A 15,711-nucleotide genomic window follows, 5' to 3' on the forward strand; every position below is an offset into this window, starting at 1 on the left:
TATCACTTTTCTTCCAATAACCCTGTAAATCTGATCAGTCCTCAGTTCTTAAAGCTCCCACTGTTATGTTCACACTTGAAGACGTAAAAAATAGTCAAAATGTTTTATCATTGAATGTATCAGAGTAGAACATTATTCCTGGCTGGCCACGGACTGCACTTTCCCATTGGGTAACCTTACATTCTGCTTCATCAGACGACAGACCATCGTTGGCTCTCCAGCTTGCCTACCCTTATTTAGTTTACCATAGTAAAAAATATCAAAGTGTAACAAAGCATAGTGAGAACATGGCAGAGCATTGCAAAGAATAGCCAGGTGTGGTAAATCATAGTAATAAACATGGCCAACTAGGGAAACTACAGTAAATGCATTGCATGGAAAGAACATAGGGGGAAACTATAGAAATACAGTGAAAAAAATACCATGGGAAACTTTTCTAAGGGTGCATTCCTGGGAGGGGTTCAATGCTCTGCACACAGGCTGTGCCCCTCACTGAAGCCACTCTTCTTGCAGCTCTCTGGGAGTCACACAGGCTTGCTCCTGTTCTTACGTGCAGCAGGAGGGGGTTATACCAGTCACCCAGAAGCTCAGAGAAGTGAACCACATCTGAAATATCAGCAGACAGATTCGTTGCTAAAGAAGTCGCTATGGGCTGTGTTGTAGACACAGCATTCTGCTGTCATTCTGAAGCCCCTGTTTAGATTTCAGCCGAAACACTTCTCTAAAACTTTCAAAGCCTCTTCAAAATCCCCTTCTGAGCAATCCCCACCCATCACAGATATACGAACACACCCACACACACACACACTCTGCATCACTGTCAGCACAGTCTAAAACTAGATAAGTGAGATTAGCATAAGCAGCCAGCTTCCTTTCACACACACACACACACAAACTCAGTGGATACTGAATTGATAGCTTCCAGCAGGACCTGATCAGCAGATCTTCTCAGTGGGGACTTTATTTAAGGGACACCTGTGAGCGGCACAGAGGAAAACACAGGACTCTAGAGGTAAGGTAAAACAATTACAAATTCTTTGGGCATGGTGCTCGAAGATTCTCTCAGGAAGCTTCACCGTACCGTTCATAGCCTGTACTGTAATGTTTACAGCATCTGTGTTTGATTATCAGTCGATTTCAAATGCTGTAGAGTTTCACTGTTGCGTTGAATAATCCTGCATTGTATTACACTCAGAAAGTTATTGCACCACTACCTCATATCATTGTGTTGCAGCAATCCCTCTACGCATGTTAAAGACTTAGCACCAGCACATGTAGTCCTGACTGTGACTCAAGACACCGTTTAGTTGTGGAATAAGAGCAAGCACGTGATTTTTTTTTGGATTGATTTTAAGATTAAACTTATTTTCCAATATAACAATTGACATGGTTCACAAAATTGTTATCGTGCTTTACAATACCTGTGTCTCTCCAGACTTGCCTGTGCGTTGTTACACTCGCCGATGGTGGCAGCCATGTGTTTCCCATCCAACCACCTATTTTCTAACTTACTGAGAGTCAGCCTGTTAAAAAGCTCTACTGATTTCTTATTGTATTTCTTGTAAAGGGATAATAACCAGTCGCTCGGAATGAGGTTCGGCTCAAAGAGAAATGTTTTCTTGGTAATTACCCCTATTTAATAAAATACTAATATTGTAACAGTTTTTGTCAGACTCTGTATATGAGTTCTGAAGCACACAATCAGGTTATTAATCAACTTTCTTATTTTTGTCTTTGGAGTTATGTTAACATCCAAATAGTTCAACAACGAATGTGGGACCTTCACATACAAATATAAAGAGATGCTTGCGGAGATGTATTAAAACGAGGTTTGGTTTAAACAGCGATTACATTTAAGCTGAACTCCGCTCTGGGTTCTTTTACTTTCTTGACTCGTTGCTTTGCATTACCACTCCAGTACTGAAACCAAGCAGTGTAATGGCAGCCACGCTCAGGTCAGTGGCTTATCTAAGAGCACGTTTTATTTTACACAGAAAGGCTAGATTTCTAAAACCACTGCTCAAGTGCCAGAGCTGTGCCTGTTTTAAAAGACTGCTTCTGTAGCTTAGAGGAGACAGCTACTGCATTGTAAAGGCAGCTAAATGAACTTGCTTTGGTTGTTTATTATGTTAACATGCAGCTTTGTGGTACAGTGCTGAGAACCAGGGACGAAGGGGCAGCTTCAAACCTTCCCTGCGTATATTCCTTCATGCAACAGGTTTATTTCCACATCAAAAGCTCTGACCCAACAGTAAATACAGTCTCTGTAAAACAAACAAGGGACAGAACAACAACAACAAAAGCCCATCTGAATGCACAGTGGTACACCGTCAGGAGTAAAAAAAGTCTTTTAAAATCAAATTGAGCAGTTTTGTTTTTGTTTCGCTGTATGTATTGGAAGTGATGGGGCTATAGTCTCTGTCAGAACCCCTGAACATAGTTTACTGTCCAGCAACCAGTGTCAACCAGCCCAGAGATACCATGCAGGTTCAGTGGTATTCCATACAGGTGTACCGTACAGGTTCAGTGGTATTGCATACAGGTGTACTGTGCAGGTTCAGGGATATTTATACAGGTGTACTGTGCAGGTTCAGTGGTATTGCATACAGGTGTACTGTGCAGAGTCAGTGGTATTGCATACAGGTGTACTGTGCAGGTTCAGTGGTATTGCATACAGGTGTACTGTGCAGGTTCAGTGGTATTGCATACAGGTGTACTGTGCAGGTTCAGTGGTATTTATACAGGTGTACTGTGCAGATTCAGTGGTATTGCATACAGGTGTACTGTGCAGGTTCAGTGGTATTGCATGCAGGTGTAATGTGCAGGAACGAACCCCATTGAACTGGAAAACGGCAGTCAGGTTTGCTGTTGACCAAGAACACAAGTACTTACAAGAGCTCAGACTTCTTGAATTAAGGAACTGTTCCAGATCACGTTTTGCAGCTTTTGGTTTGAGAGCATGGTGGTTCAGTGTGACTGCTGGACTCAGACTTGTTTGACTGCAGGCTTGCTTGTAAGAAATAACCCCGGGAGCACCGTGTGACGCACACCTCCCTGAGGGGGCCCAAGTGACAGTTTGAAAGACCAAGCAATTCAAAAAACAATGCAGGATGCTATTGCCATGGGCTGAATATGCATGGCTAGGCTAGATAAGCTCTCAAAGCTTTTTCGCAGACTCCCTCTCCACCGCATCATTACAGTCTGCTTGTATACTTGGTGTATCAGGCTATTCTGTGGCGCCTTTACATGCTGCAGCTGTTTTCTGGTGTCATGTTGCTAAATATGAAACAGGAAGCCAGGAGGGGAAGTAGCTTTTTGCAGCCGTCTGTTGTGTTAAACTAAGACTTATTTGTTACTCACGTCATATTCAGAAATAAATCTAAAACGCCTCAAAGTCACAGTATTCTGTGTTCAATATGTTGCTCTGCGGTTTGTGACATGCATGGGGAACATTTTACATGGTCTCTGATTACTGTGTATTTACACAGTACTTACTTGGTAAATACACCTGTACTTACATATAATTACAATGTTATTATGCATTGTTACGATGCCCTTAGAGTAAGTAGCAGGGTTTCGAATAATATAGTGTTACGTCCCCACGTGTTGCTACAACTGTTTAAATAATGTACCTGTAATTTTTCTTTTCATTGTTAACATCCTGACAACTTTTTACACTTAAAGTCTGTTTCAAAGTTCTTTTCACAATGTCTGCTCTAGTGCACTGGGGTTTGAGATCTGTTCTGTAGATCACCTGTTTACCTGTTACCTGTTTGACAATGTGGGCAATAACCTGTCACGGATGGCTTGAGTGGTCGCTCTTAGTCTCTTTAACTCTCCTCACAGCTCTTTTAAACTGTCTGAGCCCAGAGTGGGTCTTTTATACTGTGGCTGGAGCCTTAATTACCCTTTAAATAATGACCTTTTTAAGGCTCCAGCCACATTCCCACAAGCTACTCAGGATGGCAGTATTGTATGAAACTGGCTTTTCGCCGGTCTCAAATAATAAATAATATTGTTGGATGGCTTTCGTCAGTCCGCACACAAACACAATCTATAATAATAAGAAGAATAATGATAATAATAATAATACAAATAATAATCATACATAAATAAGAAGACTGAAGGTATAAGTGTAAAAAGTCAGGATGTTAACAATAAAAAGAAAATCGTATCAGAACATTGTTAGGGTTAGGGTTAGGGATAGGGATAGGGATAGTCTTAGAGTTATGGTTAGGGTTAGCGATAGAGATAGGGATAGGGTTAGGGATAGGGTTAGTGATAGAAATAGGAATAGTGTTAGGGTTAGGGTTAGGGTTAGGGTTAGGGTTAGTGATAGAGATAGAGATAGGGATAATGTTAGGGTTAAGGTTAGGGTTATTTCATGCAAAAAGATTCGTACATTAAGTACATTATAACTATGCATAATAACATTGTTGTTATTCATGTATTTACAAAGTCAGGGTTGGAGTTAGGGTTAGGGATAGGGATAGTGTTAGGGCCAGGGTTAGGTATAGGGATTGTTTTAGGGTTAGGGATAGGGATAGTGTTAGGGTTAGGTATAGGGATAGTGTTAGGGTTAGGGATATGATAAGGTTAGGGATAGGGATAGGGATAGAGATAGTGTTAGTGTTAGTGTTAGGGATAGGGATAGGGATAGGGATAGGGATAGGGTTAGGGTTAGGGATAGGGATAGGGATAGGGATAGGGATAGGGTTAGGGTTAGGGTTAGGGATAGGGATAGGGATAGTGTTAGGATTAGGGATAGGGATAGTGTTAGGGTTAGGGTTAGGGATAGTGATAGTGTTAAGGTTAGGGTTAGGGATCCTGATAGTGTTAGGGTTAATGTTAGGGATAGGGATAGAGTTAAGGATAGGGATAGTGTTAGGGTTAGGGATAGGGATAGGGATAGTGTTAGGGCTATAACTGTAGACAAATCAAGTGTAGCAAGGGAGTATTTGTGGACTGTGAATCAAAGCAGGATTGCACAAATTAGAGCTAACAGATACAGAGCCAGAACTCTGGCAATATCTGCAGGCAGCTGTAAAAGTGTCTTTGGTATTAATAAAATTACAATATGTCGAATCCGCTACCAAAGAATACATTTTGCAAAGCATAAAAAGAACAAAAACAGGCAGCTGCAGGAGTTTGATTGTGTTTGTACCGGCTCAGTTTTGAGGTGCTGGAATGTTTTTTTTTTATTTTGTAGAAACCTTTTCATACTAACTTTTGTACTTGATAACATTCATTTAAAAATTCAATTTATGCGTATGATGAATACATTTTTGTGACTAATTAGCTATTAACATTTAAAATATTGAGGATTTTGATATTTGTTTCAATATTAACTAAATCAAGTTATTAATCAAACTCATAAATCTTATTACATACCTACTGGTAATTAATTTATTAAAATGTTTGGATATTCTGCTACTTTTATTGATTGCTGGCTTGTTCACAATCGTCTTACAATAACGCTACAATATGTTTTGTTGGAAAATAATAATAATAAAAAACTTTTTTTGACTGTCACATTTCGCTATAGGTGGATTTATTTTCATGTTTTCTTTTGGTTAAGTGGCGCAGCTGCCCTCTGATTTTGTTTGGGGGGCTGGATGTTGCAAGCTAACCGAATGGGATTTAGCAAGTTGTATTTGGTTGCACAGAGTAAAGTGGCGAAAAAATCTTCTGCAAAGCTCTCGTTTCCCTCTATTGCACGCATCTATCTTTTTTCTGCATGGCGTTTCGGCGTGAGAGGTAACACAGAGGTTACGTAGTGTTCAGAAATCAGGGTTTAAGTTATGTTTTTGTACATGCTGTGCTGGTTTTACTCAAAGTGATTCATCTTCAGGTATTTGTGAATGGGAATAATAAAAGACATGTATACTTATTTCTTGTTTGATGACCAAGAAAAATTACTACATTTCTAAAAAATTTAATTATACAAAGATACCTAATTTAAAGGTTTGATAAAACGTTTAGTTTTTGCAATTTATTTTATTTACTAAAATTAAAGTGTTTCAATTTTTTTTTTTTTTTTTTTTAACAGTGCATATTCTGTGTGATTTCCGTCTTTCACAATATTTATTCAATAAAGGACGGTTTAAATCAGGTTTATTTCTAATGTTACAGGTTTATATAAAATGTTTTTAATTTTCCCAAGGAGTGTTAAAGTGGGCTGCAGTGCCTAGGTGATCAGGTGGGCCTGGGGTAAGAAAGCTTGGGAACCCGCCCTGCACTAAGTAACTATGTAAATACACAGTAATTAGAGACTCTTAATGGAAAGTATTACCAATGCGTTCATTACAGGAAGTCATATGTATTTGCTTGATACAGCCTCTTATGGAAGTGGCCCCTTTTATCCTGTAATAAATGTTCCCAGTAATTTTGTGTTTTCCCCATGCTGTTTCCCATGGTTATACTGCGCATGTACCATAGTTTAACAGGGTTTGCCTTGTTCTTTAATATGCTTTACTATACCTCTCTGTGCTTTGCAATGCTTATCTATACTCTGACATGCTACCACTGAGCCTGTGCTAGCATGTCCTTGTTTATTTATTAAACACATGTCTGTTAAAAGTTTAAATACATTTTCAATACCAACTGAGAATGTTTCTTAAGTATTTGTCAACAGTTCGAGTGCCTTGAAGCACAAGAATAAACTAATCTTTAGGGACTGTTATGCCAACCCTTATTCAGTGAACAGTTCATGTATTGTGAATGGGGCTTGCTTTCTCATTCTGTATGTGACTTTCCTTTTTCTAGGGTGAAGAATCTGCAGAAAAGAAAATGGCTCAAAGTTGCTTAAAATTCCTGAAATATGCTCTGATCATCTTCAATTTTATATTCTGGGTAAGTAGCCTTCGACTGCCAACTGATTGCACGCCATGTGATTGTGAAGCGAGTGGTTGCAGATGTTTGGAAGTATTGATTGCATGCCATGTGATTGTGAAGCGAGTGGTTGCAGATGTTTGGAAGTGTTGATTGCATGCCATGTGATTGTGAAGCGAGTGGTTGCAGATGTTTGGAAGTGTTGATTGCATGCCATGTGATTGTGAAGCGAGTGGTTGCAGATGCTTGGAAGTGTTGATTGCACACCATGTGATTGTGAAGCGAGTGGTTGCAAATGTTTGGAAGTGTTGATTGCACACCATGTGATTGTGAAGCGAGTGGTTGCAGATGTTTGGAAGTGTTGATTGCACACCATGTGATTGTGAAGCGAGTGGTTGCAGATGTTTGGAAGTGTTGATTGCACACCATGTGATTGTGAAGCGAGTGGTTGCAGATGCTTAGAAGTGTTGATTGCACACCATGTGATTGTGAAGCGAGTGGTTGCAGATGCTTAGAAGTGTTGATTGCACACCATGTGATTGTGAAGCGAGTGATTGCAGATGGATGGAAGTGTATTTAAAAGCAGCTTTAAAATACAGTGCATTAACAGCAAATAATTATAAAATAGTCTTCATAATTAGAGCATCATACATTATAAAATACATGATTTATATGTATGTTGTTAAAAGTGGTGACTATTCAATCTATTCCGTTACAGTATTTTTATTTCAATTATTCAAGTTGGAACAAGGCTGCACTGTTCAACTCAATAAATAAAGACAGTGGATCGACTGAAGGAGCCACGTGTGACTTTGTTGCTGTACTGTATCCCACTGGTGACCAAGGTTGTCCCTTCCAGTCGTAGTCTTTTTAAATTGAACCAGTTAAACACCAGTACGCCCCCATAGTTTTTTCTTTCCACTTAGCGGAAGGTTCAGGTTGAATAGCCCAAGCCTCTTGGTTTGTGTGTGCTTCCCTCCCATGCTGTAGCCAGTTCCTGGCTCCCCCTAACATGCTGTGCCCGTCTCTCTCCTGCTTGTCTCAGCTCTGCGGGGGCATCGTCCTGGGACTGGGTATCTACCTCATGATGACCTCCAAGTACGGCTCCTTGCTGCCCAGCCAGCCCTCCTTGAGTGTGGCCAACACTCTCATCATCTTGGGGACCATCGTCATGGTGGTGTCCTTCCTTGGCTGCCTGGGGTCCCTCAAGGAGAACAAGTGCCTACTCATTACTGTGAGTACTTGCAACTGTACCATATGGCTATAGTGTAATACAGCACAGCATGATATTTTGAGGCCTATGTTGAGGCAAACGGCTGGATAGCTGAAAATAGGAGATTGGAACAACTATCAACTGGTTTCTTACAGCCGTATAAAACCCCAGTTATGAACCACTACCAAGCTCTTGAACCAGCACGACCTGTACATTTGGATCTGATTTCTTTAACCTGTAGCTTGTGCAGCTGCACCCTGCACAGCAATCAGACCTGCTGGTCCTGTCACTTATGCAGCTGCACAGCAATCAGACCTGCTGGTCCTGTCACTTGTGCAGCTGCCCCCCTGCACAGCAATCAGACCTGCTGGTCCTGTCACTTGTGCAGCTGCACAGCAATCAGACCTGCTGGTCCTGTCACTTGTGCAGCTGCACAGCAATCAGACCTGCTGGTCCTGTCACTTGTGCAGCTGCACAGCAATCAGACCTGCTGGTCCTGTTACTTGTGCAGCTGCACAGCAATCAGACCTGCTGGTCCTGTTACTTGTGCAGCTGCACAGCAATCAGACCTGCTGGTCCTCTCACTTGTGCAGCTGCACAGCAATCAGACCTGCTGGTCCTCTCACTTGTGCAGCTGCACAGCAATCAGACCTGCTGGTCCTCTCACTTGTGCAGCTGCACAGCAATCAGACCTGCTGGTCCTCTCACTTGTGTAGCTGTACATGTCACTTGAGGTTTCAGCTGTGAGCCTGTGCTAAAGTAAATTAAACAAAGTAAATGTGTGAACATCTGGTATTGTTTCAGTTCTTCATCCTTCTGCTTATCCTCATGATGATAGAGATTGCAGTGTCCATCTTTCTCCTAATCCATGAAGAGAGGGTAAGCCTTCAATGACCCTTTTAAAAATGACCAGCTGGTTCATTAGAACAGCAGTACATTGTCTGTTAGAATGCATCAAGGCTTGGGTTTAACAAGCCAAGGGTTTTGTTTTCTCTTATGTAAATGAAATGTTTTGTTTGTTGAACAGATTGATGGTTTTCTATTGAAAGAGTTTGAGGCCAGCCTGAACAAATATACACACAGCAACACTACACAGGACACTCAGGACTGGGATTTCATACAGCGTGAGGTGAGTGAAGAACACTGTCCTCTTACTGCTGACTGGAGCTCAAACTGCGCAGCACTGTCACACTGCCCAGGTTTGCCTCCTAGCTTCTTTGTAAGTGGCCTGATAAGTGAGGGCTGTGATTGTACAATGCATCTGCTGTTTCCTTGTAAGATGAGTCAGACCCTTCTTAGCTTGGCTCAGACTACTTCTATAGGAGGCTGTGTGGTCCAGTGATTAAAGAAATGGGCTTGTAACCACCATCTACCTGGTTCAAATCCCAGCTCAACCACTGACTTATTATGTTCATGATCACACAATATTGTGTGAACTTAACCTCCTTGTGTTTTTTGGGTGAGATGTTGTCGTAAGTGACTCTGCAGCTGATGCGTAGCTCACACACCATAGTCACATATAATATAAAGTGCTTTGTGATGGTGGTCCACTATGAAAGGCGTTATATAAAGATTATTATTCTGTATTCAAGTCTTACTTACCTGCCCATTTTTCTTTCATGGTGGCAGCGCCTTCCAAAAATAATGCATTACTTTGTATCTTCAATTAAGCTATTGTCTCGTCACCTTTATTTTTATATAACCAGGTACTGAATCTTTTTTTAACCTCTCTATAGTTAAAGTGTTGTGGAGTTACAGGAAAAGACGACTGGAATGGAACCGTGCCATTATCCTGCTGTATGGAGGAGTTAAACTGTGAAAAAGGGAAGACCTATTGGAAAGAGGTAGGGTGATGTGTGCATTGTGCGGTTACTGTCTGCTGTTCTCTACATAGACCCCATGCTTTATTAGTATGTACTGTTTAACATTTTTAACATAAACTGTTTAAAAATGTGCATAACAATCTGGATTAATGTTAAAATAATGCAATTCTGAAACAATTCTTAAAAATTAGTTTGAATGATGAATACTGAAACACTGAGGCTGACTATAGGGCTCCATGCGCATCGGAACAGTTTGAGAGAGCGCATGCTTTTTTTTTTTTTTTTTTTAAACTCACGACGCAGTGCATCGTGGCACTTGTAGTCCTGCATCTCAAAAGGAAAGGTACTTCAAAGCAATGGTATGCAAAACTGCACCCTGCAAGCTGGCATCCCAGCAGCGCCACTGCTGTTCTCTGAAGGGTCTGCTGCTCTGTGTGTAATGCATGCATTTTCCCCAGGGTTGCTATGAAAAACTGAAGCAGTGGTTCGAGTACAACTATCTAAATGTGGGAATCGGCGTCATTGTTATATCTATTATTCAGGTACTTCAAGTCTCACTTCACTGTCTTACTTATCCGTTTTCCCTTTCAAAGCTCAAACAATATCTCTTGTCTGGAAGGTGGGCGGTATTGTTAGCCTTCTATAAAATTATTTTTGACTGTATCTTTGTACTTCTGCCATCCTTTTCCATAAAATAGTAACCCTTTGCTTGCCTGGGTTTTTTTTTAACATGCTTTACCTTGTCTGTCTGTGATTTACAATGCTTCCCTATGCTTTACCATGCTTTCACTGTGGTTTATTTCACTTTATATCCTTTTACTATGGGAATCTTTTCTAAGGGTGATGGAGTGACAGTGTTGCTGTTCTTTCTTTTTTAAGGGTGATGGTGTGACAGTGTTGCTGTTTTGTTTTCTAAGGGTGATGGTGTGACAGTGTTGCTGCTCTTTGTTTTCTAAGGGTGATGGTGTGACAGTGTTGCTGTTTTTGTTTTCTAAGGGTGATGGTGTGACAGTGTTGCTGTTCTTTGTTTTCTAAGGGTGATGGTGTGACAGTGTTGCTGTTCTTTGTTTTCTAAGGGTGATGGTGTGACAGTGTTGCTGTTTTGTTTTCTAAGGGTGATGGTGTGACAGTGTTGCTGTTTTGTTTTCTAAGGGTGATGGTGTGACAGTGTTGCTGTTCTTTGTTTTCTAAGGGTGATGGTGTGACAGTGTTGCTGTTTTGTTTTCTAAGGGTGATGGTGTGACAGTGTTGCTGTTCTTTGTTTTCTAAGGGTGATGGTGTGACAGTGTTGCTGTTTTGTTTTCTAAGGGTGATGGTGTGACAGTGTTGCTGTTTTGTTTTCTAAGGGTGATGGTGTGACAGTGTTGCTGTTTTGTTTTCTAAGGGTGATGGTGTGACAGTGTTGCTGTTCTTTGTTTTCTAAGGGTGATGGTGTGACAGTGTTGCTGTTTTGTTTTCTAAGGGTGATGGTGTGACAGTGTTGCTGTTTTGTTTTCTAAGGGTGATGGTGTGACAGTGTTGCTGTTTTGTTTTCTAAGGGTGATGGTGTGACAGTGTTGCTGTTTTTGTTTTCTAAGGGTGATGGTGTGACAGTGCTGCTGTTTTTGTTTTCTAAGGGTGATGGTGTGACAGTGTTGCTGTTCTTTGTTTTCTAAGGGTGATGGTGTGACAGTGTTGCTGTTTTGTTTTCTAAGGGTGATGGTGTGACAGTGTTGCTGTTCTTTGTTTTCTAAGGGTGATGGTGTGACAGTGTTGCTGTTCTTTGTTTTCTAAGGGTGATGGTGTGACAGTGTTGCTGTTTTGTTTTCTAAGGGTGATGGTGTGACAGTGTTGCTGTTTTGTTTTCTAAGGGTGATGGTGTGAGTGTTGCTGTTCTTTGTTTTCTAAGGGTGATGGTGTGACAGTGTTGCTGTTCTTTGTTTTCTAAGGGTGATGGTGTGAGTGTTGCTGTTCTTTGTTTTCTAAGGGTGATGGTGTGACAGTGTTGCTGTTTTGTTTTCTAAGGGTGATGGTGTGACAGTGTTGCTGTTCTTTGTTTTCTAAGGGTGATGGTGTGACAGTGTTGCTGTTCTTTGTTTTCTAAGGGTGATGGTGTGACTGTGTTGCTGTTTTGTTTTCTAAGGGTGATGGTGTGACAGTGTTGCTGTTCTTTGTATTCTAAGGGTGATGGTGTGACATTGTTGCTGTTTTGTTTTCTAAGGGTGATGGTGTGACAGTGTTGCTGTTTTTTGTTTTCTAAGGGTGATGGTGTGACAGTGTTGCTGTTTTGTTTTCTAAGGGTGATGGTGTGACAGTGTTGCTGTTTTGTTTTCTAAGGGTGATGGTGTGACAGTGTTGCTGTTTTTTGTTTTCTAAGGGTGATGGTGTGACAGTGTTGCTGTTCTTTGTTTTCTAAGGGTGATGGTGTGACAGTGTTGCTGTTCTTTGTTTTCTAAGGGTGATGGTGTGACAGTGTTGCTGTTTTGTTTTCTAAGGGTGATGGTGTGACAGTGTTGCTGTTTTGTTTTCTAAGGGTGATGGTGTGACAGTGTTGCTGTTCTTTGTTTTCTAAGGGTGATGGTGTGACAGTGTTGCTGTTTTGTTTTCTAAGGGTGATGGTGTGACAGTGTTGCTGTTTTGTTTTCTAAGGGTGATGGTGTGACAGTGTTGCTGTTCTTTGTTTTCTAAGGGTGATGGTGTGACAGTGTTGCTGTTTTGTTTTCTAAGGGTGATGGTGTGACAGTGTTGCTGTTTTGTTTTCTAAGGGTGATGGTGTGACAGTGTTGCTGTTTTTTGTTTTCTAAGGGTGATGGTGTGACAGTGTTGCTGTTTTGTTTTCTAAGGGTGATGGTGTGACAGTGTTGCTGTTTTGTTTTCTAAGGGTGATGGTGTGACAGTGTTGCTGTTTTTTGTTTTCTAAGGGTGATGGTGTGACAGTGTTGCTGTTTTGTTTTCTAAGGGTGATGGTGTGACAGTGTTGCTGTTTTGTTTTCTAAGGGTGATGGTGTGACAGTGTTGCTGTTCTTTGTTTTCTAAGGGTGATGGTGTGACAGTGTTGCTGTTTTGTTTTCTAAGGGTGATGGTGTGACAGTGTTGCTGTTTTGTTTTCTAAGGGTGATGGTGTGACAGTGTTGCTGTTCTTTGTTTTCTAAGGGTGATGGTGTGACAGTGTTGCTGTTTTGTTTTCTAAGGGTGATGGTGTGACAGTGTTGCTGTTTTGTTTTCTAAGGGTGATGGTGTGACAGTGTTGCTGTTTTGTTTTCTAAGGGTGATGGTGTGACAGTGTTGCTGTTTTGTTTTCTAAGGGTGATGGTGTGACAGTGTTGCTGTTTTGTTTTCTAAGGGTGATGGTGTGACAGTGTTGCTGTTTTGTTTTCTAAGGGTGATGGTGTGACAGTGTTGCTGTTTTTGTTTTCTAAGGGTGATGGTGTGACAGTGTTGCTGTTTTGTTTTCTAAGGGTGATGGTGTGACAGTGTTGCTGTTTTGTTTTCTAAGGGTGATGGTGTGACAGTGTTGCTGTTCTTTGTTTTCTAAGGGTGATGGTGTGACAGTTTTGCTGTTTTGTTTTCTAAGGGTGATGGTGTGAGTGTTGCTGTTCTTTGTTTTCTAAGGGTGATGGTGTGACAGTGTTGCTGTTTTGTTTTCTAAGGGTGATGGTGTGACAGTGTTGCTGTTCTTTGTTTTCTAAGGGTGATGGTGTGACAGTGTTTCTGTTTTGTTTTCTAAGGGTGATGGTGTGACAGTGTTGCTGTTTTGTTTTCTAAGGGTGATGGTGTGAGTGTTGCTGTTCTTTGTTTTCTAAGGGTGATGGTGTGACAGTGTTGCTGTTTTGTTTTCTAAGGGTGATGGTGTGACAGTGCTGCTGTTTTGATTTCTAAGGGTGATGGTGTGACAGTTTTGCTGTTTTGTTTTCTAAAGGTGATGGTGTGACAGTGTTGCTGTTCTTTGTTTTCTAAGGGTGATGGTATGACAGTGTTACTCTTCTTTGTCCCCCAGGTGCTGGGCATGTCATTTGCCATGACTCTGTACTGTCACATTTCCAAATCCGCCGTCTCTTTCCACTGAGCGATGAAGAAGAGCGTTATCACTTCTCTCTTCTCCTCCTTTCCCCTCCCCAAGTACAGCCAGGTAGAATGAAGAACAGCTCCCAACCACCTATCACTTTTCAAGGACTGGCTGTCGAGCCCTCGCTGATTGGTGGAGTTACTCATTAAAACTGTCATGTCCTCCAAACCCTAAAAAAGAACCAGACTCAGATTTCACTTTGTCCCTGGCGGCACTGTCAACAAATGGGTTTACTCCCAATGAAAATATATTTGGTCAAGTCCCCCTACTCAGGGAAAACGTAACCTCCTCTCCCTTACCTGAGAGTTCCTCATGATCATTCCCCGTCTCGTTATCATTCCCTGGCTTGGTCGAAACCTTAACCCAAACAGACTGATGAACACATACAATCACACGCAATCAGCCGGTCAAAAGTCATTTCAGAAGGGCAATTAAAATGATTGTAATGCAGGAATAGGGCACCTCTGAAATGCACGTGGTCAAACAGGCTGTTAATCCATAAAAAACAAGAGCCATTCTTTTTTAAATCAAATGCACAAATAATACAGTTAAGGGCAGTTACTGTAATCCATTTTGTTACAGGGGAAATTATATGAAGAATCAGCAGTAACAGGTACCCTAACAGAGTTTATCTTCTTGTTCAGTTTGCTGAGCTCTGTAAATATTATATTAATACTTATTTTATTTGCAGCTGCAGTTCTAACTTACTAGGCATACATTCAGCATTTTCTTCGTTATTATTATTATTATTATTAGCAGCGAAGTACTCTAGGATCTGTGCATGTTTCTTTTTAAGCAGTGTTGTTATTAGTATATTTGTCTGGGATGGTTTCTCCAGTGTGAGATACATGCAGAGTTAGAGACTTGCACAAACAGGTCGAATACAGGAAGTCTCTAGAATGTTAAACTTGTAAATTACATTTGCACTAATTAAGGTCAGGTGAGTATAGTGAATTCAGGACAGTTTGCACACAATAGCTGAGTGGTGCTAAGATAGATAATAACATGATAGAATTTGGGAAGCTGTGAATGTGTTTTGGGAAGCTGTGAATTTGGGAAGCTGTGAATGTGTTCCCGGTCACGACAGTAGCGTGCTGTGTTGTGAAGCACAGTGGAACCGTACAGAGCAGGATCCAGATCACTGCTGGGTTTAATCTCAATCAGACATTCAAAGGAAAGGCGCAATACTGTATAAGCATACAAAACACACAACCCAGCTCCTCCTGAGCACTTCACAGTCTGAGCTGAGAAGAGAAAGGTTTCCACAAGCAGGTGTTCTTGTGAGGAGAAACTCTTCTCTGTCTCTGCTCGCTTGTCTAAAATTTAAATTGTACCTGCCTTGTGTTATTCTAGCTCCATTAGCTACTGGATTGGAACAATCTTTATACCCTGAGTGAATGTAATCTACTGGTCTATATGCTGGTTCATAGTGTGTTCACATCTGATTTCAAATACATCGGAAATATAATACTCCTAATCAAAATGCATGCAGAGGTACTAAACTTACAATCTTAACACAATCAGACAAACTCTTTAGGCCAGATTCTCAAACGTCATTAGCACATTTTAAAACACAACCAATAAAAAGTCACCAAACAAAAAAAAACAACAAAAAAAAAAGCCAACCTCAAGTATGTATTTCAGGTTGCTTATTACACCATGTAACAAATTATTATTATTTTTTTTTTGTTCCTGGGTAGTAAGTGTTATTTCCTAATTACTTATGCCTCAAAAGTATAGAAAATTGCTATTATTCCCCACAAACTTTGCTTTTGTGACTAGGACAGTGATATTTCAAA

General features: G+C 40.9%; 1 protein-coding gene across 1 annotated transcript; it reads left to right on the forward strand.

Annotated features, from left to right (window-relative positions):
• The first annotated feature begins 785 nt into the window (after positions 1 to 785).
• Positions 786 to 15,508, forward strand: LOC121300332 (leukocyte surface antigen CD53-like). Its single transcript, XM_041228872.1, has 8 exons — positions 786 to 1,012; positions 6,766 to 6,852; positions 7,877 to 8,065; positions 8,849 to 8,923; positions 9,072 to 9,173; positions 9,781 to 9,888; positions 10,326 to 10,409; positions 13,844 to 15,508. Exons 2-8 carry the CDS (start codon positions 6,790 to 6,792, stop codon positions 13,910 to 13,912), a joined length of 690 nt encoding a protein of 229 aa, XP_041084806.1. The 5' UTR covers positions 786 to 1,012; positions 6,766 to 6,789; the 3' UTR covers positions 13,913 to 15,508.
• Positions 15,509 to 15,711: the final 203 nt, after the last annotated feature.

This window comes from Polyodon spathula, chromosome 25, assembly GCF_017654505.1.
Source record: "Polyodon spathula isolate WHYD16114869_AA chromosome 25, ASM1765450v1, whole genome shotgun sequence".
NCBI classification, from domain to species: Eukaryota; Metazoa; Chordata; class Actinopteri; order Acipenseriformes; family Polyodontidae; genus Polyodon; species Polyodon spathula.